Genomic DNA, 27,012 nt, shown 5'->3' with positions numbered 1-27,012 from the left:
TTAAAGAGAGAGGACGAGAGGGATAGACAGAGAGAGAGAGAGAGAGAGAGAGAGAGAGAATGTGTTTGTGTATGTGTGTGTGTGTGTGTGTGTGTGTGTGTGTGTGTGTGTGTGTGTTCGTATTTGCAAGCACGTTGAGGCAGAATGGAGTAGGTTGAAGGTGTAAACATATTTTCAGGAGGATTAGGGATTTTCTTAGTGCTGTATTGAAGCTGAAGGCTGAATTAGAGAAATTTCTGTTGGGCAACTTGAATTACTAAGGTGACAGACGATTCTTAAAGCTGTTCTTGATATTACCTTAAGTCAGAGAGATAATTTAATGCACTTGTGCTCGCTAGTCATTCTTTTATGTACTAATACATTGATTTTAAGCTATTTAATTGCCCAAAGTCATTCTATTGTATTGTAGTATATAAATATAATGTTCACCATTTTGACACACGAATTGAACATATAAATGTAGATGTAGATGTGTTCTCCGTGTGATGGAATAGCGGTTCATTGAAGGCAATGTAGACGAAGAGTTTAACTGGGGAAATAACATAGAAATTACAACATCGTACTGGAATTTTAATATTTAATACTACTTTTAGTTACTTTTTGGGACAAATATGGCTAGTATGAAACGAATGACGTAATCCACGTCTTAGAAATGCAGTTGTTTGGATTCTGATCTGTTCCCAAAAGATAAACTATTCTAATGCATAAAGGACACTCAAATGAAACCCGAACACCTGCCATAACGGGACCATACAAAGGTTCCATTAGAAAGTTGTCAGACGCATTGTGACACATATCCCATTCAGAGGTCGGCCGCTGACTGATTCACAACGGAAACTGTTACTGCACTTCTTCGAATGGCTGAAACCGACGTCCACTCATGTCTTATTAAGGTCGCCAAAGATATGAGAATCAGACGGTGGAAGATCCGGGCTGTACGGAGGACATTGCAGTGGTTCCCAACCAAATCTTCGTACGTTTGACAGTGTGGGAATGGGTGTTTTTGAGCAGCAGGCTGCTTCCTCTACTCGTCGAGTTCCTCGAAAGTGGAACCATAATAAATGCGCAACGGTGTGAAGAACTTGCGACGGGCTGTAAAGTCAAACCGCCCAGGAATGCTGCCTGAACATCCTCCGTACAGCCCAGATCTTTCACAATGTCATTTTCTCATCTTTGGTGACCTGAAGAAAATCATGCTTGGACCTCAATTTCAGTCCGATGAGGAAGTGTAAGAACTGGCGCAGTTGGTGTATCCGTCAGCAGCCGACCGCCTTCTGCGAAAGAGGAACTGATTGGCCCGTCTCCCAGTGGCGTAAATATTTTGATGCACTTTGTGGCTCAGTTTGAATGGAACCATTGTCACAGGTGTTCAGTTTCCACGTGAGTGTTCCTCATTACTTAATATCAAGGAAAGTACACTTGTTATCAGACAATAATAATGATCTCCTAGTTAGATGACACTACCTTAAGTTAGGGTACGCCATTATTAAATTTCTTGTTCGTATTGGGCTTAAGTTCGGGTGATGCGGAACGTGTGTTATTGTCTGCGGCAGTCTAAGAGAAATATTAGTGAGACGGCTGGCAGGTGACAGGTGAAGTTTCTCGAGACTACCTCAGGATTACTATCAGCTCTCCCATATCGCGCCTTTCACAGTCACTGAGGCTATCATAGTTGTGTATGCTAAAAATTACCAGATTCGATGTCAGAACTAGCAAAGATGAAGCGCACACTTAGACAGGAATAAATGTAGCACCAAAAAACACAATACCGTAAGTTGCATTCAATTGAATATGCAGGTCGCAGGGCACCGAACCTTCTCCAGATTCCACCAAGAAAGAAATACGTCAGTCAAGTTCCAGAAGGCTGCTAACAGTTGTAACATCTGTAATACACATTCAATAAATCATACAAAAAGACTGATTCTTAAGAGTAGCGATTTACGAACGTAAAGAAGATTGCTATACAATGACAAATTCCATTTCAGAGAACTAAAATTGCAAGTGAAACGTTGATCGTCGACGTCTTACTGATAAAAGCTAAAGTTAAAGAAAGTCGTACCAATTCCAAGATTTCATAGGATTATGGGGACGCATTTGAACTTCCAAAAAATTACGTCAGGGTACAACTTCTCTTCGATCTCAAATATAATAGAGATGCGGCACATCTAGAAATGGATAAGGATGGAGCCAGAGGCGACTATTCCCTTTACACGGAATCTGCCCTGATATGTGCTTTACGAGATATGGTACGATACTGAAAGCTACAGGTAAATATGGATCACGAAAATAGTACTGGAACAACTTTCTGAACAACTGAGAAATAATGTAATAGTTACATCAGCCTGTACGGAGTCTAAACTTCAACCAAGAAATAGGTGTTTCAAAATGCTGACCAGTTTATAGAAAGTGGGAGCTTTCTTTAGAAGTGGTCGATTCATAAATACGTGTGAGACTGCACTATCACACCTGCGTCTAGACTGATTTGACAAACATCATGGAATAGCTACAGGTACACATACAAACAGCGATAGTATCGCGTACTCGAGATACCTGTACTCGTAAATTCATTATTTATTTTGCCGTACGTGGGAGACATAGTACTTGAAAGTCACTTGCCAAGTGTCGGCGAATAAACACGATATTGCAGTGCTTGATTTATGCCGAATTACAATGCAAAGTTCCTTCAGACATGCATGCAATATCATATTTATCAGCTGACACCAGGCAAGGAACGTTCAAGTAAAATGTTACCCCTGCAATGGGAATATACATAATAGATGTACGAGTAAAGATTGACAGCTTGCCGACACATGGGTGACGACATTTGGATGTTTGGGTCTGTCAGTGAGTCTTAGTTGACAATCATAAGGCGACCGCTCGCGTTAAACGGGAAATCTGGATTCGAGTGCCGGTCCAGTGCAAATTGTCATTGTTGTCCTTCCGTTACAAAGCTGACGGTTGTCCATATTCGCCACTGCGAATACATTTCTTATATTTCCAGTTAATGGTCAGTTCAGTTTGAGCAGAGGACCCAGCCCATTCCATGTGAAAGTAACCTCCACCATTTTGGAGCCATCACCAGCTTGCACAATGCCTTGTTCACAACTTGGATCCATGGCTTCGTCGGTTCTGCAACACCCTCGAACCCTTTCATCAGCTCTTACCAACTTAAATCAGAACTCATCTGACCAGGCCACGGTTTTCCAGTCGTCTAGCGACCAGTCGATATGGTCACGAGCTCAGATGACGCCCTGCAGGCGATGTCGTGCTGTCATCAAAGGCATTTGGCGTCGGTTGTCTCCCACCATAGTTCATAAACGCCACTTTTGTAGCGGATGTGTTCGTTGTACAACCCAAGTTGATTATCTCTGTCACATAGTATTGCTTGTCTGTTAGATTGACAACTCCACGCAAAAGGTGCTGCTCTCAGTCGCTAGGTGAAGGCTGTGGGCCACTGCGTTGTCCTTGGTGAGAAGTAAAGCCTGAAATTTCGTGTTCACGGAATACTCTTGACACTGTGGATTTTGGAATATTAAGTTCCTTAACGATTTCCAAAACCATTCGTCTTGTTCCAACTACCATTCCGCATTCAGAGTCTTAATTCCCATCATGTGGCCATAATCAAGCCGGAAACCTTTTCACATAAATCACCGGAGTACAAATGACAGCTCCGCCAATACATCGCATACGCAACACCACCATCATTTGTATACGTACATATCGCTATTCCATGACTTTTGTAATAGTTGTGCATAGGCAAGGGTACCAGTGCAGCCTAGCACATGTTTTCGGATCGACGATTGCCAAAGAGTTCGAGTTTCTTTAAACTGATCTGGATTTTAAAACATTTATCTCCTGACCTAAAATCCTACAAAAAGACACTGAACCGGAAGAATATGGCGAGTCTTCAATGTCTATGACACTACGGGATCTAATTTACTTGAAACATCTTTCAGTTATGGGCTTGCACAGTAACAGAAGTTATGTGCTTAATAAGTGGGAAAGTGTGGTGCAACCAAACGCTGGGACTGCCTCATAAAACAGGGATGACAGACAAACCGTAGCAGTTATACAATCCCCAGAAGCGACATCACGTAACGTTCGAGAAACGAGGATTGCTGAATAGGCTGTCTGGTCAAATAAAGGTAACGATCTCTGACGAAGAACGTTCATTTATATTCCAATACTGTGCTCGTAATGTTCCGTTTATGCTTTTTATTGTAAAAGAAATTCATATGTGACAGCAACTTACTTTAACATTACCCAAAATACAGCTACGTGCTGCTGAGTACTATTCATTCTAACACGTTTCAGATATGTTTGTAAGCTATTTCTGTCGCATTTCAGGTACAATCTGTCAAATTTGTAAAGTGATCTGATAGTCTGATGTATGCAGATGTCATTAACTGCTGCAACCACCTTTTAGGTGTTTCGTGCAACGGTGAATACTGTGATGGTCATAGTTTGTAACCGCTCCAAATCATACTTGCGTTACCATTGGTCACAATACAATTTTAATAATAATAACTGATGAAAAGCGGTGTTATAACTACATCTATTAAACTACGTCACTCTTGAATCACTTCCAATGTGCACCGTATATTGCTGTGTATTAATTTCAAAACAGCGGTATTGCATTCCCAATGGACTAATATACTACAAAAATTCCATTTACTCCCGAAGATCCTGTCACATGTTCAAGACAGGCAAGTAAAAAGACAGGTAGCAACATTACTTCAAATTACGCTAACACTGGACAAAGCACACGATTAATAGAATTTAATGTTGCCTGACACAAGAAATAATCCCAAGTGCTATTCCGAATTATTATTCTTTTATGAAATTTAAGTCTATTGTGTGGCTCACCAATTACGGAAAACGGACAAAGAAGTGAAATCCTTGCTCTAAGATAAGTTTGAGTACCGAAATGATTTTTCACTCTACCGCGGTCTGAAGCTCGGGACCCCTCACCTTTCACTGGTAAGTGCTCTACCAACGAACTGCACAAGCACGCAACGCGAACCTTCCTCAGAGCTTTACTCACACCGGTGCCTCCTTTTCTACGTTCCAAATATCACAAAAGTTCTGCTCAGAACCGTGCATGACTGTCACTTCTGGAAGAAAGGATATTGCGGAGAGAAAGGTTAGCCACAGCTTCCAGAATGAATTTTCTCTCTGCAGCGGAGTGTGCTGATATGAAACTTGGACTATCCTATCTACCAAGAGTGCTAGTCCCCAAAGGGTCGCAGGAGAACTTCTCTGAAGTTTGGAAGGCAGCTGACGTGCTACTGGTGGAAATGAAACTGTCAGAACGGGTCCAAAATCGTGCTTGGTAAGCTTAGTTGGTAGAGCACTTGCCAGTGAAAGGCAAAGATCCGGAGTTCGAGTCCCGGTTCGGCACGCAGTTTTAATTTGATAGGAAGTTTCAAGTTTCAGTACACTGGTACTTGTTCATATGCTCCATTTACATTATTCCTGCTTCTGTTTTTTTGCTGCCTAATTCTTTTTATCACCGATAACATCACTGTGATATCCAACATAGCGTAACGAAAATCCAACATTCACCATACACTCACAGTTAAACATAATACGATTTGATGACTATACGTACCTGTTGCCTCAGGTGATAAACTTCGACTCGCCACGTGGAGGGGTGAGCCTGGTGACGGAGAAGGGTGCCGCCACCACCAGCCGGCTGCTGATCCAGAAGGCGTCCGCCGAGGACACGGGGCTCTACACCTGCGCGCCCTCCAACGTGGCTCCCGAGAGCGTCCGAGTGCACGTTCTGAAGGGTAACGCCCACATTCCATGCTCACGTTTACAGCAGCCAATTTCGAGCTGACCTTTAGACGTTAACTGACGTCGTTCACACTAACGCGATAGAACTACAATTTGTCGTAGAGAAAATCATTATGATCACCTTTCATCCACCGCAGGAGTGATACTTTTTATTTGCATCAGCAATAAGTACAAATTTCGTCATTTTATCCTATCTGTTCGTAGGTGTAACATTCCACTACTACATTATGTAATTATGTACTTGTCTGGACATTTTTTATAGAAAGGAAACATTCGAGTCCGAGCCTTTCATTGTTAATGGGAGGGGGGATGTGCTTCGATGCAAACACCAGAAGTCAGGCATACTTTCTTCCGACGGCGTTAATCCAGGGAGTAGTTTAACTATTTCTTCATCATTCTGCTATCATGTATACATCAAGAATGAAAATTTGTACAAAGGGTAGGATTTGTACCCAGGTTACCGGCTCAGTAGGCAGATGATCTAATCATTACACCACCTTGGCACAGTGACTTTGGAAAACAGCAGAGACCACCCTTCCTTCCTCAATCCTAATTTACAGTTAAGTTTCAACCTACTTGGTAGTCCCCCTAAACTCAAACAGCACCACAGATGGTCCCAATCGTATTGGAACAGCATCTCAGCGTCGAAAGAGATCGCTCGAAGAGGTCTCTGGATCATATAGTTCCACTTCTTTAAACATCTACGCCTGCCTAAAGAGTATCTCCAGCATTTTAAAACATTCTACAATAACCACAACAAAATAGATTTAATCACACCAGTCCACACGCATACTATATGTCATAAAGAAGAAGTAACCTGGGACATTACAAAGGCTTAACAATCCTTCATCAAACCATGCAATCAATAAAAAATTAAGTACAGCGATTTAAAATTAATCCAGCGTTTGAACTACACAATAGTTTGTGTTACTGAGCTCTGGTGCAGACAAAGAAATCCAATACGTACTGTTATCGTCGTACGAAAGGAGGGACTCTCCCTGTCGAACTGCTCCAGAGTATGAAGAATCATGCGTTTATATCAGAAAAGGAACACAATTTACATGTAGACATAACATTAAGTCAGTAAGCGAAGACAGACGCTGTGAAACCTCACCTGTTGAATTAACAGGACTTCACATCACCAAGAATTTAAGAATTCGTCTGTGTATCGACCAAGCTGTCGTAATGTGGGCATTTGTTTTAATAAATTAACAAAACTTTAAAGGACAAAAGCAACATTATTTTATGTGCAGATTTAAAAATAAGCTCAGATATTATAGATGAAACTAGTGGCATCCTCATAAGCATCGCTGGGAGTTTTATCATACTTATCTAGGACAATAAAGTGGTAAGGGTTAATACAGTGGCTCCAGCAGTAATCGCCCATTTGTTCACAAACGTCGACAGGGAAAACTGTGATGTAGCTGTAAAAGATTTTAAGCTCTCAGGGTGTTTCTGCCAAATAATAACAGTAAAATCGGATCTGGAAGAAAACAGAAAAGTGCTGACATAAAAAAAAAATCGATAAGAAAAATTTCTCTAGAGATCTAGCAAACAGAATTTGGGATTAAGCGTATAGACAAATCAGTGTAAATGCGAATTTATTTTGTCAATATTTCAGAAAGTGAATTTTAGAAAGAGATTTCCAGAAGTATCCTAACTACTTTCTATGTCTCTAAAAAGGCAATGGATAATAGCCAGTACTAGGAATTTCTCTCAAAACTTTATGTACCATATTCATGAAGAAGAGCCTCAGTGAGTCAGAGTTCTTAAATTTCTATCTTAGTTTCAAAAATATTTGCAGGAAGGCACCGATTGCTGCAGAAAAGTCATTAATTGTAAAAATAACATACAACGAATAGAGAAAAGTCAAAGCAGGCTGGAATATCATTAAAGGGGAAGCAGAGAAAGACAAACAAATGTGTGATAACATACAGATAAGGGGGTCTGCTGCCCAGTAATATATGATCCACACCATCTAATTAATTACATGAACGAGTATTTTTGAAGCACCTAACATTCCAAAAATGGAATGTAGCACTTGTAAATAATTATGCACGACGTACAACGATGTTACTACCAACCACTAAATATTAAGTTAGTAAAACATCACAAAATTTAAAAATTGTAAGACGAGTAGTGCACGAAGTATAAAAGCTCCCTTAGAAACCGTAATAAGTGAATCATTCATATCAAACGAATTTTCGGAGTATTTTAAACAGGCACAGACAATAGTAAAACATCTTCAAAAGAAAGGAGAAGTAGAAAACACGTAATAGACAGTTCACTCCCCTGCCTTCGTTAATCTCGAAATTAATAGTCAGTTATGAAAAATACAGTAGCGAATAACTTGAATAAACGGTACTATCTAAAATACTCAAGGTCTGGTTTCTGAAGTGGTACAGATACAGACTCAGCCATAGTAGAATTCACGAAGTGATCCTTAATGCTCTTTACGAAAATGAATGCATCACAGGTATATTATTATTTAGTTGTAAGGATTTTGATAGTGTTGGCCATAATATTATTAAAACTTTAGTTCAAGTGTTAAGCATATGAGGGGTAGCCATTGACTAGTTCTGATCAGATGAGAGAAATAGCTTACAAAGAGTACAGATGTCACATTCTAAACGTTTAATAAAACATTTAACAGAATCAAACTACATTAATATAGGAGTTCCTCAGTACACTATATTATAAGCAAAAATTTCTTGATATACATCAATGATTTCCCAGTAGTGTTAGTCAATAGGAAAAAATCATTGCTGAAGACAGAAACATTATATTCACTGAGAAAATAAGAGAAGCCTTTGCTGAGAAAGCAAATGAAACCTTCAAGTTCACTGTTTCTTAATCCACAGTAAAGTGACATCAAAGATAAAGAAAAGAAATGCCATGAATTTCAATTTGAAGAGGAAAAGTGACACTGTTGAATTAAATGTAGATGGCATCTCTATAGTATGCATAACAAACACAAACATATGCGGAAAGATGATCTGTTTTCAATTGAAGTAATGTGAAGACACAAACATATCTTACTTTGGATGAGAACAGATCTTCTTTCTGCATAGGTTTGTGTTTGTTATGCATACTATAGAGATGCCATCTACATTTAATTCAGCAGTGTCACTGGAACAATATCTAAACTAAACTTACAAAGATATAATAAATGTAAAGCCCAATCAGCATTTTTACCAAGGAACAAAACGGTATAATAAATTTCCCACAGATAATGAGTTTACTAAATCAGACTTACTTGAAAATGTAGTTAAAAGGTCCCCATTAACAAAAAGTTTGTTTACAATGAAGGATTATAACACGGAGAAGGGGCTGGGAGCATTTCGCATGACAGTTTCATATTATGTTTTTTTCCATCCTTTTTTTTAGTACAGGATAAACTTGCTTACTCATTCCCTTTCTGAACTTAACTTAGCACACGGCATAGAGTGATGCTACATCAGTTGGTTTGGCTAGTGAATGGTAAATTGTGGTGCACAAAATGAAAGCAAAACGTTGTCACTCTGATCCTCATGTTACCTGATAGTGTGTGTAGTGCTATATCGTGAACGAATGTGTACAGAGTGCATGTAACGTGTGCAATGGCTTGCAGTGAGAAATGAACAAAGTAGCATTGGCCTTATATGTTGCTAACAACTTGTTTGTAAAACATTGTTGTTCACTATGGATAAATGGAATGAGGTAGCTCCCTTTTAAAAAGACTGGCCTTGTATTTGGGAGGGTGGAGCCTCCAGTCATCAGATAGCTCTTCTGCTTTTGGTTTTCTGTTGTCATTCTAAATTATCTTGGCCTAATGTCTGTATGATTTCTGCTATAGATCCATTGCCACTTACTTGTAACATCCCAACAAAGTGGACCCATAAGTACGTAAATTCCTGTATGTATAAATTATATTAATTTTGTTGATCAGAAAATGTAATACCAAGACATGTCCAGTATGCTTGTAAAAGTTATCTGCAGACGAATTAAACTGTTTCTGTTACTTCCGCTACTGCTACTAATATTACTACTGCAATTATGGTTGTATCAGAATATTGTTAACATCCTTAAACCCGCGTTCACTTCAAATACAAAGGTGATCGTCCACTCTTAATTGATACTATCAAGAGAAAAATAAAAAATCAGTCTTAAATCTAAAGTAGTTCTTGGAAAAGCTACTTATTTCTGTTTCATATCTATTTACTTATTTGGGAACGGCTTACAGAGATGCAGAAGCTAGTACTCCATTCCTGAGTGAAGCGATGAATCGGAATCTTTCTTGACATATCTAAGGAGTTCTGCTCGTAACTACAAGCTTGCAGTTGGAGCTAGTCTTTCTATTCATAATCTGATTGGTTTCCTTATTCAAATAGCTCCAGGAATTTAATTTTTGCAATACTTCTCCACATGAAATGTGTAGATTACTACCAGCAATAGAAAGGTAGTACGCAATAAAAGTTTTAATCAATATTATGTGGTACATAAAAGCCTAAACAGCCATTTGCATCGATCAGATGCTGTTGGTTTATTGGGAGAGTTATATAAGTAGTGACGTTCGCAGGTTTATACCTACATTTTTCAAATATAAATGCTACTGTTACTGAGGATCCAAAGAGTGGACAGAATTCATAACTTCATAGCTGTCATACTGATCTCATTAAATTTACACTGAAATTTAGTAGTTTAGGTAATGTGGTGGTACACATGAGTTTTCATGCTTTCCCAACGAATCTGTTGCAAATACGCTTCTCGGGTTTGCCGCCGGATCGTATTGTGTAAATCGCACAATATTTCTTCGATGTAACTGCTCGACATCATCAGGTGGTGGTAGCTGCTGCTGTCGCAGCTGCAAGGCGCGAATGGTGATAATCGCGCGGCGGCGCCGGAATTTATCATGACGGGAGCTGGCAATACGCGTGCGCGGAAAGACGCTGGTAGTTGGAGGAAAGCGGCGCTCCTGGTGCCCCCCGCTGGGAGCCGCAGAAAGGCCATCCGTGCGTGCGCTGTGGCAATGACTGTGCTGTCGGACGCTCCTGCGGTTAAAGTCTGAACTAAATCTCAACTACGCGTTGCTGCACTTGATGAGTCGGAAGTTCTTGCTGGAATACTGTTCTCAGGTGTTGTAGCTCACTAGGTAGACTGTCGGCATCTGAGACTACATGTGCTCTATGCACCAAAGCGCATAGGATGATGGCAACTTGTCGCCTGCAAATATAGCTCGGTATGAGTTGATTTGCGATAGAGCTACAACACCTGAGGACGGTATTCCAACAGAATGGATATTCCGATAGGCAGATACGCCATGCATTCCGTTCCAAGCAAACTCAAAGCAGGGATGTAAATGAAGATACGGAGGTACCCACTGCAACAGCGTTCTTGCCCTATTTTGGCGGCATGTCTTCGAGAATAGAAAGAAACCTCAAAAAGCACGACGTCAAGTGCGTTTTTTGGCCACCAGCAAAACTGAGGAATTTATTGTTCTCGGTCAAAGACGAACTTGGCCTCAGGAAGCGTGGCGTGTATAAAATCCCATGCCAATGTGGAAAATGTTATATTTGACAGACATACCGAACTGTGCAAGAACGTTGCTTCGAAAACCATCGTCGTACACGCTGGGGCAACCTGATAAATCAGCAGTAGCGAAGCAGTGCCTGGACACGGGACATCGTATGCTTTACGAACAGACGGAAATTTTGTCCCCAGCGTCATATTTCTGGGACTGTATTATTAAGGAGGCCATACATATCCGCACTCAGGACAATCTTATCAAAAGGGATGCAGGGTTTCAACTGATTACCGCCTGGAATCCAGCACTGGCTGTCATTAAATCAAAAACAGGGAAAACAAGAACTTCCTACTCATCAAGTGACGCAACGTGTAGTTGAGATTTAGTTCAGACTTTAACCGCAGGAGCGTCCGGCAGCACAATAATTGCCCACAGAGCACGCGCGAATGGCCTTTCTGCGGCTCCCAGCAAGGGACATCAGGAGCGCCGCTTTCTTCCAACTACGAGAGTCTTCCCGCGCACGCGTATTGCCTGCTCCCGTCATAATAAATTCCGAAGCCGCCGCGCGATTATCACCATTCGCGCTTTGCAGCTGCGACAGCAGCAGCTACCACCACCTAATGATGTCGGGTAGTTGCATCGAAGAAATATTGTGCGATTTAAAAAATACAATCCGGCGGCAAACCCGAGTGGTGGTACACACGTCTACCATTTCACCTTGAGTCACTATTTAGGTGCTTCGGTGATACATTAACTGATTACCATCGTAGCATGTTAGTATAGCTAAGGATGCTTTGTTGTCATTTATCACAAATCCCAAGAATCTAAAAAAAATGGCAACAGATAAGAATCACATTAGTTCTCGGCAAAGTTACAAGTTAATACAAAGAAAATTTCATTCTGAGAAAGATAAATGTAAACACTGCAAACATAAGTAATAAAAAGCTTTTCATGGAATGTAGAAGAGGGGAGGGGCGACAGGTCCACTGGAACTAATGTATCAGAGATCCAGGTGGAAAATAAATTTGTGAGTAATATTAAATCTATGAACACTGTGCCATGCTATATTGTAAACAGATATTTTATATTTTACCTAAAAAAATTTAAGGAAATATCACGTGTACAAATATGTTTCATCACCCCCAAAAAGTTCATCAGATACATGCTACTAAAGCACTATCAGACATTGGAAAATGCAGTTACAAGAAATCGTATTTAGAAACGAATAATGTTAGCTTTCTCAATAATTCATATAAATTTACAATTTTCCATATTCTGTGAATGAGGTTGGTACACATAATTGGCAAAGGATACAAATTAACCTGCTATGTCCTCATGATGATATAGAATATTTTATTATAATATCATCAAAGTACTTTTTAGGTAGATGATACAGTTCATGTACACCACCTACATCCTCTGCAAGACCTCTTCTCTCTTTAGTATTAATTTCTGGTAGGTATTTCAAATCGTAATTTTCTGTCAGAAATAACAAATTTTCAGTGCTTCCGTATCGACATGTTTTTAATTTCACCATCCACTTATTTAAAGATCTCATTTCAGTGTGATCTTTCAGAGCTCTGTATTTCTGCCCTACAAAGGTACTTTGTTAGCCACCTTTATTTATCATTCTGGAACCAGACACTATGCAAGAGTCACAGTTCAGCTACTGTGAATATTATTGACATTTTCAGTATCACATATATACATTTTTTTAATAAGGCCCAAATATTTATGTACACCATATTCCATTTTTGGTCCAAACAGAATGGCTTCGAACGTTTTCTCTGGGTGTTCTTTTTCACTCTGTTTTCAAGATAAATTTTGTGTCAGCAACTGTTTTATGCCAGGAAGGAAGTCCAGTGGCCAACCTGTAACGTAGGTTAGTGGTAACTGAATGTGAAATCTGTACCTAACTGAATGGAGTATTATTGAAAGTGTGGTAAAACTTGGCTGATACATATTGACCATAGCCTTCATTCATACTTTATCTCTTATGACTATTTTCCCAGCGATTTTTAGGTGTATGTCCATCCCATAATGTTCCTTTACATATCATGCTATGAACAGTACAGGAGTGCTTACACTTACCAGCCTATGGCAGTTTACTAATTTTGCTTATTTTACTAATTGATGTAGCTCTTTAAATGTTACTCTTTTTAATTCTGGCATAATCCAAAGCTGACAATTTATAATGTGTGCTTCTTTACTTAAACTAATATTGAGACTGAGTTATGAATAAAGGTTTATCATAACATTAGGTGAAATACCCTTGTGCTTAGACTAATTGTTTAACCGGACCAGATGTTGCTATAATTGTCATTTTACTTTCCCTTCCTTGTATTATGTACTTATATTTTGAGAAGTGTATAGTTTATTAATACATGTTTAAAATTTGAAAAATATTCACTTCAGCCTCAGTCAGGTATAAGGTAGTGTCAGAGATCACTTAGTTTTCCTAGAGAAAGGAATAATGTATATAAAATACGTAAGGTATGTAACAAGATAGGTCGTCTGAACAATATCTGATGATATATGAGCCTGTTACTTATTTACCACTTCGATTATATGAACCATGTGTGGACTGTGTTAATTGGAAACAACTTCACACATCTCAGAAATATGAATTTGTAAGGGTCACTTTAATCTTCATTTCAAATGGCTGTCTTTCTTGGTTAGATCCATTGGTCCAGTAGCTGGATTGACGAAGGATGATACATGAGTCTAATCCATTCTTTCCTTGACAGATCAAAATTTGCTACTGGACTACTAACATATATTATCTTCTGGTATTGTATATGTAAATATATCTATTACCCTTAAATGCATATGTAAACTTACAGACACAGTTCATCAGCGAACTAAGCTACTCTAGAGTGTGACTAACATTGATAATTGTTAAATTAAATGTCTATACCATAAGTGTGTGCACCTTACATAGAGTTTTAATTACTTTTTCCAAAAATTGTGTGTATGGCAATATATTAAACTGCTAAACTGCGTAACATTAATGAATGAAAATAAATTATATTAATATACTCTTCAACTTGACATTATAATTGCTATTGTAACCGAAACTAACGTTTTATTAGATCCATCACATGATGTTCCGCTCTCTGTTTTCATCAAAATCTACACCTAAACACAATGTTTCGTCTTGTTTGTTATCTATACTTGTTACACTACACTTTTGAAGGGTGTCTATTTTTGATTCCATGGGACTCAATATCATTATAATAATGTTTATTATTATTGTTGTTGTTAATAATTTCCTCTTTAGGAGAGTGTTAAGACACAATCTACTTTCATGTCATTTTTCTGTATGTCTTTTTTATTTATAAAAACCTCTCACATACTCATGATGTTTTTTGTCCTCTCTCCTGTCCCATCCTTTCCTATTTTTCTTCTCTTTGGGCATTTGCTGAAATTTATGTTTTGTGAGTTTCCTCCATACGTTTTCCTTGACCGTCAAGTCTTCTTTGGAGATAGGATTAAGTACACAGTACACTTTTTTTCAGTGCTTGAGACCAATACTTGATTTTACCTTACACAGCTTGACAAAACTAGTTGTTTCATTTGTAAGAAAACGAAAAAAATCCGACTTATACAAGTGAAATGCTAAATCATAAAAGCAAAGGAAGCAAAATGCTTATGCATGTATGCAGCGTTAAAAATACCAACTCTCTGACTAGTTTTCTGCAAGAAGGGTAAATAATAACTGTATTTGATCCCAGTACACAAGATGTGGTAATCCTCAGTAAATGATTTGAACAGCTTCACATGACAGCTTGTAGCCTGTCTTTTAAATTAGAATTAAACCACACATGTCTTCAGCAATGTATTCCCTAAGAAAATAAAGCTTCCTGAACAAACTCTTCAAAAGAACACACTAAACAATTGCGAATGTTCACTGAAGATGTACAACTGCACTTGTGCCTGGTATTGCTTGTAATGTACTCTTATTACAAACACTAGTCTTGGTTAATAAACAAATTTCAAACTTAAGTGAGGCTAAGTTCAGTATTAAGGTTTATTTTTGACTGGAGTACATTAAAATATTACTCAAAATTACATACACTATAATTTTAAGGTTTAAAATACACCTACTCACTGGCAATACAGAATTGCACTGCTGGAGCTGCTGTCTCAGAGTCTTTTCTTACTACTTTCATACTCCTTTAATGAGATTGCTGTATGTCTCTGTGCATGGTACTGTGTTTCCACGTCTCGGTAAATATGACATTTTCTAGAGAAAATGAAATGGTGTTACATTATTATTTTGTATTTTTCATTTCTAATCTTGTTCCTTCAACTTCTTACATACTTCTATCATAGGTATCTGCCCATAACCTTTCTTTAACTTCCAGAACGATGAATCGTCATTTTATTCTTATAATACTATACATTAAACACATTTCACTTTGTGTAAACAATGCCATCAAAAAATTATCACTGATAATTCATTAATACCACATTTCTATGTTATAGAATCTCTAATATATGTAAATCTAAAAACTATTTAAAATTTTGTAGGTTTCGTTTACTGTCACCATTTGCAAATTACTCCCTAATGATAGGCTTTATATTTCATTTCAGACATAAAAACATAAAAATATGTTCTTGAAGATTTCCACATCTAATGTGGAATACTAGCTGCATCTCCATGTCTGTGTCATAGTTGTTGTCTGACGAAACAATTACTAATTAGCCTTTAATATATTTCAGCAGATGATTGTTATATTTGTCTTTTAGTCTTTGTATCTTCTATGTTTTTCAGTTATATGAAAGTTTTGAATAAATTTCTGTGTATCTATTTCAATAACCAAAACCGTTATTTAAAACAAAAAAATAAACTTTCAAATCATTCATTAAACTTAATGTACAATATTGCACACATTAAAATACGAATTTATAGGGCGCACAAATATTACTCACATATAACACCTAATGTTCATTTTATTTTCATAAAATTCCACGAGAGACATATGATCACCCAAATAGCAACAATTGTAAGGTTTTTTCATGGACTGCCTCATCTAGGTGCCAAATGTTTTCTGTCCAACTTTAAGAGAAAAAAGGTATTGTTTTGGACACTTGAAAATGCATGTTACTGATGAATACTATTGTCAGTAACAATGTCTCAGCAAATTAACAGATATGCATAATATGAATGACAAAACATAAAACATTTAAAGTTATAAACTAATTATTGAAATATAAGAGTTTATTAAAAAATTGGATCTTGTGTACTCTTGTTTACCTACATTTCAGCTGAATAATCTGCAAAATAAAGTCTGTTAGAGTGTAGGAAAGAAAGTGTCACGAACATGATGAATGATTTAACTAAATATGTTAATAGTCACACCTTTAGAAAAAGTAAACTTCCTCTTTTCATTTTTTATAATCAAATAAGTCATTTATAAAAAGAAAATACTATGCATTAAAATTTTGGTTACCTTACTATTGTACTGGCACCATTTAATTTTTGCCTAGCAAAATTGCCTAAATGTGGAAATTTACTTCAATTTTGATAGCACCCAAGTAATTTAATAATAAAGTGATGCTGGTCGCTGCAATATATCAGAGTCGCATACTGGTGCCAAGAACAACAGTCCTATCTCACTTTCGCAAATTTATTGTTCAGTTAGGGCACATACTGTGATCCTCTGTTCGTTTGTGCAGCACCGATCGTGTGACATCCACCTTCCTTTGCTCGTTCATGAGTTCCAAAACACAGAAGGTACTGGACTATAGATGTCTTGATTCTTGGCTTCCTGAAAGCGTTCAGTAGAGTTCCATACGTCACATAGCAAAAAGTGTGTAAATCAGGAATAACTGAACGGATGAACAACATTTTTGTAAGCAGAACTCAGTTTGTCGTTCTTAACTTGTACCAGGAGCCAGTGTGTAACGGCCGCTGCTGTCAATTATTTGGATGTTCCACAAATCAATTGAACGATTCCTTTTACGGTAATGATGTGAAACAAGTTCACTTAGAAAACAATGTATACATATATAGTGTTGCCATTGATGAATATGTTATTTTTTAGTGGTCTTTCTAGAATATTACTGCTACTTAGAATGATTCTTGTCTAATAGACCCTCAGTTTCGTTTTCCACCCTTGTGAGATAGTTTTTGTTAGAAATGTGAGTCGTTAAGCTGACTGTGCGAGAGTCGTCGCACTTACCAGTAGTTGGTTTCTTAATGACAAAGTGGCTGATATTTTTTTGAAAATCTTGAGATATGTCTCCAGATCCACAAATCCTACTCACCAATTTGAATATTCGTTTGGTTGCCACTTCCCCCAATATTTTCAGAAAATCCGAAGCAATGCTGTCTTTTTCTTCAGTCTAATTTTATCGTAAGCCTTCCAGAGTGCTGTTAAACACTATCTACAATGTTGGATCTCCTATGAATACCAGATCGGCCAACCTTTCCTTCCCAGTCGCGTCATCAGACAAATCTAGTCGTACAGACTTTCAATGAACATACCTCTCTATCTCTGACTCTCTCCTCCTCCTTTAACAAACGAATTCTCACTGCAACCCTTACTTGACGCAGTTGCTTTGAATTTCACCGCAAATTGTTTTGGCTTTTCAGTGTGCATAATCAGTCCCTAAAGTGACTTCTACTTTCTGGATTTCTTCCTCTGTATTCTGTAGCCGTTTCACTTTGACTTCCGTGCACTTCCTATTTATTTTATTGATACTTATTATATTTCGGTATTCCTGAATTTCCCTCAAATTTTGGTACTTCGTTCTTTCTCGAATCAGTTTTGTGTGTTACCAAAAGTACCCTTGTAGTTACATTTAATATATATACGTTTATCTAAGAAAGTTTCGTGACTACCCTTCCTGGAGAAGACCATTCCTCTTCTACTTCACATCCTATTGTGTTTTTTGTCATCACAGTATTTATAGTCTCACAGAACTACAAAGGCAGTTCATCACTCTTCAGAATTCGGTATGCAAATTCTTTCCACATTGACTCTTCTGGATAAGTCTAACTACAGCCTGTTCTTCATCAGTTTTAAATTGCGATCATAGCTTGTATCTGCTTCTGGCTTTGCCATACACTCCAATGTATGACTTCAGAATCTCTGACCATGATGTAATCCAGCTGGAATCTTTCCATATCTTCAGGTCTTTTTCAAGTACACCTCTTCCTCTTTTTATTTTTAAACAGTCCATTCGTTATTACCAGCTGAAATTTTCTGTACAACTCAGTCTTTCCCCTCTCATTGCTACTACTAACCTACTTTTCAAATCTTTTTCTTCTGTTCGTTCCTGTCCTATGCTATCTCAATCCCCCCTCATTTATATTCAATTAATCATACAACATTTTCACATACTTTCTCCATCTCTCCATTTCCTGCTCGTACACATGTACTATCACTGACGCTGTTGGCTTGCTGTCGATTCTGTTGAGAACACATCTATCACTGAATATAAAAGTAACTCACTCTGTGCCATACTGTCCCATTCATGACTACTACTCCCATGTTATATGATTTCCTCTTGGTCTTCATATTTCCCTGCACACCAATGATCATAATATCTTATCTAATTCCCAGTTCAGGTCACTACCCACACACTTTATCTGGACTCAGCCTTTTCATTTGCCTTTTACTATTTTCTACCTTCTGTAACACGTTCAGACTACCAACACTCCAGGCTCTGTTTCGTAATTTGGTTCCCATTAGTTACTTATCCAGTCCTTTTTGGTTGGTAACCTCCTCCTTATCAGTCCCCTCCCTAACATCTGTGGAAATCATCCAGAATGTTTTGCCATTGGACAGAGTATCATATTTTTTCAGTCACTGGACACATACGATATGGGTACATTGTTTGTGTATTTAATTCAGTAGTTTATTTTTCCCACTGTATCCTCACGCTGTTGACCTTTGCTAATTTTTCAACCTTTAAGGAACAGTTTCCCCTAAGGGTAGGAAGTTGCACACTGTTCTACTCATCCAATAAATATCACCCCTGAGTGAAAGGTTCTTTATGCAATGAACATATTTAACTTACTGGTGAACTACATATTTTCATACCCACCTAAGTCTAGAATAATTTTCTTCTCTCAGTTCAAATCTACGAAAGAAATTGGAAACTTAGTTACTTTCTAGAGAGTTGAAATCTAATTTAGCATTATTACAATGTCAGTCAATGCTATATTAATATTAACTTCCACAAGGTAATTTGACTTTGCTTTTCCAATACAATGACACACAAAAAAGGGAACTCAGCATTTTTTCACTTTTTGTCATCTGTGGGTTTTCATATGTGTAATTCCCATCTACCTCTCATTTCATCTCATTGTATATCTCAATTTAAGTAATCTTTCAAATTATCAAAAATAATAGTCCACTTGCTTACTGTGGAAAATTTATTTCATGGAAGAATGTTTTCGTTTAAGTAATTTCGTTACCTGAAATTCTTATTAACCATCCACTGATGTTAAGAACAGACATTCAGAGGATTTAAATGATGATCATACTTCTTTTTTAAGAGTAACTGCATTGTAATTACACAAATGACAGTGTATGGTAAATTTACCCCAATCAAACCAGACTACATAGTTAGTCTGTTATTAGTTTCTATTTCTTGTAAGGAACGTACATTCAATTATTTACTTCTATGTACTGCAAGACAGTAAAAGAATCATACATAATTAGTGTTGAACCTTATAAATCTTCAGTTCCGGGAACTTTCGAATATGAAGTAAATTTTCAATGGTCCTTGATGCTTTCATTTTTAACATTTTTCACTTCAAAACATTTATTGTAGTAGATTATGTCAGAATCGGTATAAATAAAGATAATTTTTCAAATAATGCACTGTTCATTACACTGTTGTTGTGGCCTTCAGTCCTCAGACTGGTTTAATGCAGCTCTCCATGCTACTCTATCCTGTGCAAGCTGCTTCATCTCCCAGTACTTACTGCAACCTACATCCTTCTGAATCTCCTTAGTGTATTCATCTCTTGGTCTCCCTCTACGATTTTTACCCTCCACACTGCCCTCCAATGCTAAATTTGTGATCCCTTGAGGCCTCAAAACATGTCCTACCAACCGGTCCTTTCTTCTTGTCCAGATGTGCCACAAACTCCTCTTCTCCCGAATTCTACTGAATACCTCCTCTTTAGTTATGTGATCTACCCATCTAATCTTCAGCATTCTACTGTAGCACCACATTTCGAAAGCTTCTATTCTCTTCTTGTCCAAACTATTTATCGTCCATGTTTCACTTCCATACTTGGCTACACTCAAATACAAATACTTTCAGAAACGACTTCCTGACACTTAAATCTCTACACGATGTTAACAAATTTCTCTTCTTCAGAAACGCTTTCCTTGCCATTGCCAGACTCCATTTTATATCCTCTCTACTTCGACCATCATCATTTATTTTGCTCCCCAAATACAAAACTCCTTTACTACTTTAAGTGTCTCATATCCTAATCTAATTCCCTCAGCATCACCCGACTTAATTTGACTACTTTCCATTATCCTCGTTTTGCTTTTGTTGATGTTCATCTTATATCCTCCTTTCAAGACACTGTCCATTCCGTTCAACTGCTCTTCCAAGTCCTTTGCTGTCTCTGACAGAATTACAATGTCATCGGGGAACCTTGAAGTTTTTATTTCTTCTCCATGGGTTTTAATACCTACACCAAATTTTTCTTTTGTTTCCTTTACTGCTTGCTCAATATACAGATTGAATAACATTGGGGAGAGGCTACAACCCTGTCTCACTCCCTTCCCAACCACTGCTTCCCTTTCATATCCCTCGACTCTTATAATTACCACTTGGTTTCTGTACAAATTGTAAATAGCCTTTCGCTCCCTGTATTTTACCCCTGCCACCTTTAGAATTTGAATGAGAGTATTCCAATCAACATTGTCAAATGCCAGAAACGTAGGTTTGGCTTTTCTTAATCTTTCTTCTAAGAATAGTTGTAAGGTCAGAACTGCTTCACATGTTCCAACATTTCTACGAAATCCAAACTGATCTTCCCCGAGGTCGGCTTCTACCAGTTTTTCCATTCCTCTGTAAATAATTCGCGTTAGTATTTTGCAGCTGTGACTTATTAAATTGATAGTTCGGTAATTTTCACATCTGTCAACACCTGCTTTCTTTGAGATTGTAATTATTATATTCTTCTCTAAGTCTCAGATTATTTCGCCTGTCTCATACATCTTGCACACCAGACGCTAGAGTTTTGTCAGGACTGGCTCTCCCTAGGCCGTCAGTAGTTCTAATGGAATGTTGTCTACTCCCGGGGCCTTGTTTCGACTTAGGTCTTTCAGAGCTCTGTCAAACTCATCACGCAGTATCGTGTCTCCCATTTCATCTTCATCTACATCCTCTTCCATTTCTATAATACTGTCCTCAAGTACATCGCCCTTATATAGACCCTCTATATACTCCTTCCACCTTTTTGCTTTCCCTTCTTAGCTTAGAACTGGGTTTCCATCTGAGCTCTTGATATTCATGCAAGTGGCTCTTTTCTCCAAAGCTCTCTTTAATTTTCCTGTAGGCAGTATCTATTTTGCCCCTGGTGAGATAAGCCTCTACATTCTTACATTTGTCCTCTATCCATCCCTGCTTAGCCATATTGCACTTCCTGTTGATCTCATTTTTGAGACGTTTGTATTCTTTTTTTCCATTTTTCATTTACTGCATTTTTATATTTTCTCCTTTCACCAATTAAATTCGATATTTCTTCTGTTCTACAAGCGCTCTTCTTTTTACCTACTTGATCCTCTGCTGCCTTCACTACTTCATCCCTCAGAGCTACCCATTCTTCCTCTACTGTATTTCATTCCCCCATTCCTGTCAATTGCTCCCTTATGCTCTCCCTGAAACTCTGTACAACCTCTGGTTCTTTCAGTTTATCCAGATCCCATCTCCTTAAATTCCCACCATTTTGCAATTTCTTCAGTTTTAATCTACATTTCATAACCAATAGATTGTGGTCGGAGTACACGTCTGCCCCTGGAAATGTCTTACATTTTAAAACCTGGTTCCTAAATCTCTGTCTTACCATTATATAATCTATCTGATACCTACTAGTATCTTCCATGTATACAACCTTCTTTCATGATTCTTGAACCAAGTGTTAGCTATAATTAAGTTATGCTCTGTGCAAAATTCTACCAGGCGGCTTCCTCTTTCATTTCTTAACCCCAATTCATATTCACCTATTATGTTTCCCACTCTCCCTTTTTCTACTCTCGAATTCCAGTCACCGATGACTATTAAATTTTCATCTCCCTTCACTACCTGAATAATTTCTTTTATTTCATCATACATTTCATCAATTTCTTAATCCTGTGCAGAGCTAGTTGGCATATAAACTTGTACTACTGTAGTAGGCATGGGCTTCGTGTCTATCTTAGCCACAATAATGCGTTCACTATGCTGTTTCTAGTAGCTTACCTGCGCACCTATCTTTTTATTCATTATTAAACCTACTCCTGCATTACCCCTATTTGATTTTGTATTTATAACCCTGTATTTGCCTGACCAAAAGTCTTGTTCCTCCTGCTGCCGAACTTCACTAATTCCCACTATATCTAACTTTAACCTATCCATTTCCCTTTTTAAATTTTCTAACCGACCTGCCCAATTAAGGGATCTGGCATTCCAAGCTCCGATCTGTAGAACGCCAGTTTTCTTTCTCCTGATAACAACGTCCTCTTGAGTAGTCCCCGCCCGGAGATCCAAATGGGGGACTGTTTTACCTCCGGAATATTTTACCCAAGAGGACGCCAACATCAATTAACCATACAGTAAAGCTGCATCCCTCGGGAAAAATTATGGCTGTAGTTTCCCCTTGCTTTGAGCCGTTTGCAGTACCAGCACAGCAAGGCTGTTTTGGTTAGTGTTACAAGGCCAGATCAGTCAATCATCCAGGCGGTTCCCCTGCAACTACTGGAAAGTCTGCTGCCCCTGATCAGGAACCACATGTTTGTCTGTTCTCTGAACAGATACCCCTCCATTGTGGTTGCACCTACGGTACGGCCATCTATATTGCTGAGGCACGCAAGCCTCCCCACCAACGGCAAGGTCCATGGTTCATGGACACTACTCCCATGAAAAGGTTACAAGAATAAAGAGAATGTTAGTGCTAACATTTAAAATTTCTTGTTGGCAGCTATGAATGAAAAGTAGGAAAATGGTAATGTTTTGGAACAACAAACAAAAATTACTGAAAAATATATTATTTAGCGAAATAGAAAAGGTATTTATGAAAAGACTGTCAATAGAAGAAGTCCTATAAATGATATTTGCTTTTTGTATCATATATTTTTGTGGGCTCAGTTACTCAGTGTTCACTTCCTGAGAAAAACTTTTTAAAGATGTATGAATCTATTATTTTCTGAGTAAAGGTAACAAAAATATTTTAGTTGACATAAAAGTTCTGGGTGCAAAGTTGTAGCATGATACAAAGTAACTGTCCCTGACATTTTTCCATGACTGCACAGGCCTTCATCTGAATGAAATGCCACTGGAACCATGTTGATAGCTTTCAAGTTTAAACATGTTCTGGCTCAACATACAGGAAGCCTATGTGCATACAGAACCATATATGTTATATACAACTGAGACCCTATTGCTTTATTATTACAGCCTGTAAGTGAAAATTGATCGAATTGCATAACATAGTTCAGCACAGTGAACACAATAAAACAAAAACTCATTTGCCACAGGAATAATCCACATCAAAATTAACAGTGAATCTGAGGCAGTCAGTGGTTACAGTAAGCCGGTTGCACAACGAAAATGTGAAGAGTGATGTAAGACTGGTTTAGCATAGCAAATGCATTGACACTATTGTCAGTAAATTTTGCTGCGTTTTCCATTCGTGGTGAATGGCTGCTCCTGTCCCTTACCGTTCCCTGAAATGAAATTATTTAAAGAAACGAATGGATTATAATGTGTTAAGGTATTTTCCAATTGTCTGTCAAGACTTTCTTGTTGCTTAATATGTGAAAAACCTGCTCAAATATTGATGTAACGCTACACCATTTTTCGTTTTAAATTTCAAAATGCGCTGTTCGGATGCTGATAGGAGTAAACCATATAGTTCTCAAATTCCAAATTTCGGAATTTAGTATCTGCGTATTACCTGCATTAAGAAAGAATAGACTAATATGTATAATATATTGAATACTCGGAATAAAATGCACTGTATTACTGTCATCAATTACGTTTGAATGTCGTAATTCTGTTGAGCAATCCTACGTTGAAGTTTTCTTTATACTGAGCATTGAGTCAACCAATAAAAAGACCAATTTACTATATACCTCAGACAAATGCAGAAAAACAGCTTAAATTTATTTTTGGCGTGTTTTTCCTCAAATTTGATTTCAGTACAACACAGAAGTTTATTTTAAGATATCTGGGACTGAGGTGTTACGCATATTGATCTTTTGATTTGATGCTTGGGGCAAAGGGCAGTGTAACTTAACCAATTTCGTTTTGAAACAGTTTCTTAGCTGATTTCAACAGGCTAAAATTTTCCACTCCATACCTTTAGTAAAGGGGGGAACTGTGAGGCAGTCACCAGAGACTGAACCTTATAATGCTTCATTGGCAACCAACGACTCTAGAATTAGCTCTATAGAGGATGCTGATAGGAGTAAACCATATAGTTTTCAAATTCCAAATTTCGGAATTTAATATGTGTGTATTACCTGCATTAAGAAAGAATAGACTAATATGTATGATATATTGAATACTCGGAATAAAATGTAATGCATTACTGTCATCAACTACGTTTGAATGTCGTTATTCTGTTGAGCAATCCTACGTTGAAGTTACCTCTGTTTCACGTTTTTCCGATAATCCAGCTCACATGAAATGACATTGTTTCTTCCTTGTGGACAGCATGATGCTTCTCAGTTACAGCCTTGGCATATCGGATTTACTACAAATGTAAGGTAAAGACCTTTATTTTTGACTCGCATCACTCTTCCAGTTGACTGTAAGTTTGAGCCTATTATCGTCTTGATTTTCCTGTTTAATGGTAACTTCTACAGTTTTGGAAGTCTTTGAGACCTGTTTTATTAAGAAGGCAATTGTTATGATTCCTGAAAAATGCACTCTTATATCCCATCCCTGTTTCTCAACTTATCTTAAGACTATGCATACTAGAACATATATATTCGATAATTTGAAAACAAATCTGATACTGCAGTTAGATGACACGCAGTTACATTATTCATTTATACTTTTCACAACACTGCATCTGAGATGTGCTGAATCAGAGCATTATATACTTGTCACTTTGTGTGATGTAATAAATTTTATTGTTAATTTTAATAGAAGTTTCTGTGATGGAGCTGAATTTTTCGAACATCAATAAATGTTTTTTTTTGCCTCTCATACATCAGATGATATTTGCTGTTTAACTCTATATGGTCACTGAGAAGTTAATAAAATAAATTATATTAAGTAATGGACACCTGTCTGAAGCAAAGTACATAATCTGGAGACTTTGTGTTGATGATTCTTAAGGATGATTTTTTCTGATAAAAGCTGCTAGTTGAAGTAAGGTTAAACTTTCTGTAACCTAATTCATATGGAATAAACATACTAGGAAGCAGTAGCTACTATACCAAACCACATGAGCAGAATTCTCTAGGATGGCTTGGAAATCATGCAAAAAATATTGTTTTACTTAATTTTGTGTGCAGTAAAACGCTCTTAAACAGTTGGGCCTAAAACATATTAAGAGAATTGTCTTGTATTATGTAAAATCGAAAACAATACTATTTTACTGCAGCTACTGTAGATAACGCTCTGAATAGAGTATGAATCAGTAAAACGGAAACCAATTGAAAGTCATATGTGTGATTACAACAGCTTTAGGGCAATTTATGTAGACTATCTTTTGTTAAGAAATTCACTTTTTCACTATTTTACTCACAGATGGATATTCTTCTTCGACATTTAATACTCTTCATCCTGTTATGTAACAAAAATTTAAATGACAGCATCCAAACTTAAACGTTAACACACATTATCTCTGTTTACAGGTGAGTTACCAGCCGCCATGCTCGACAGTGGATCGCAAGGAGCTGTGCCAGAAATATTCTGGTTATGGATGGTGGTATCCCTTAGTCTTCTGAACTGACAACCATCACTACTCTAATGCCTAAAAGCAAATTACAACGTAACAGTTCCCGACATTGCTATAGACACTACAGATATGTGTACCGTATATGAAGGCGACACACGTTTATAAGAGAAACAGTTCTTCGGTGAGAACTATTAGTACACAATATATTTTTATCAATAAGCAGAGTATTTTTGTAGCAAAAATACATTAAGCAGTATGAAAGTATTGAAATGAATATGAAAACACTGTAATAACCCAGAAATCCTGGAATATAATATTTGTTATTGCCAAGTATCAATTTAACATCACAATTGTATAAAAGTCATTGCAATAGATTAATGTGTAAGTTTATTTGTTGGAGATGGTACCAAAATAGTGTTCATATTTTGTACAACATACATTACACTGCCTAGATTATTTAAAAAACCCAAATCAATTAAGATAGTTTAAAACTTTTCCTAATCATTATTTAGCATTTCTTTTATCTTGTTACTGTAATTCTGAACGTGAAAGTGACGTGGTAGTTTATATTGTTTCCTTTCATAATCCACTGTCACTGTCGCTGAACATAAACCTC

At 37.5% G+C, this 27,012-nt stretch overlaps 1 protein-coding gene across 1 annotated transcript in view; it reads left to right on the top strand.

The window, feature by feature from the left end:
• Positions 1–26,721, top strand: part of LOC126457929 (zwei Ig domain protein zig-8-like) — a 142,518-nt gene extending 115,797 nt beyond the window's left edge. Inside the window, exons 5-6 of the mRNA XM_050094635.1 lie at positions 5,624–5,792; positions 26,353–26,721. Coding sequence (XP_049950592.1) covers positions 5,624–5,792; positions 26,353–26,450 — 267 coding nt within the window. The 3' untranslated portion in view covers positions 26,451–26,721. The remainder of the gene's footprint in view (positions 1–5,623; positions 5,793–26,352) is intronic.
• The last annotated feature ends 291 nt before the right edge of the window (positions 26,722–27,012 follow it).

Source organism: Schistocerca serialis, chromosome 1 (assembly GCF_023864345.2).
Source record: "Schistocerca serialis cubense isolate TAMUIC-IGC-003099 chromosome 1, iqSchSeri2.2, whole genome shotgun sequence".
NCBI lineage: Eukaryota > Metazoa > Arthropoda > Insecta > Orthoptera > Acrididae > Schistocerca > Schistocerca serialis.
The sequence above is the reverse complement of the archived record's forward strand: the minus strand, read 5'-3'. Positions and strand labels throughout refer to the sequence as shown.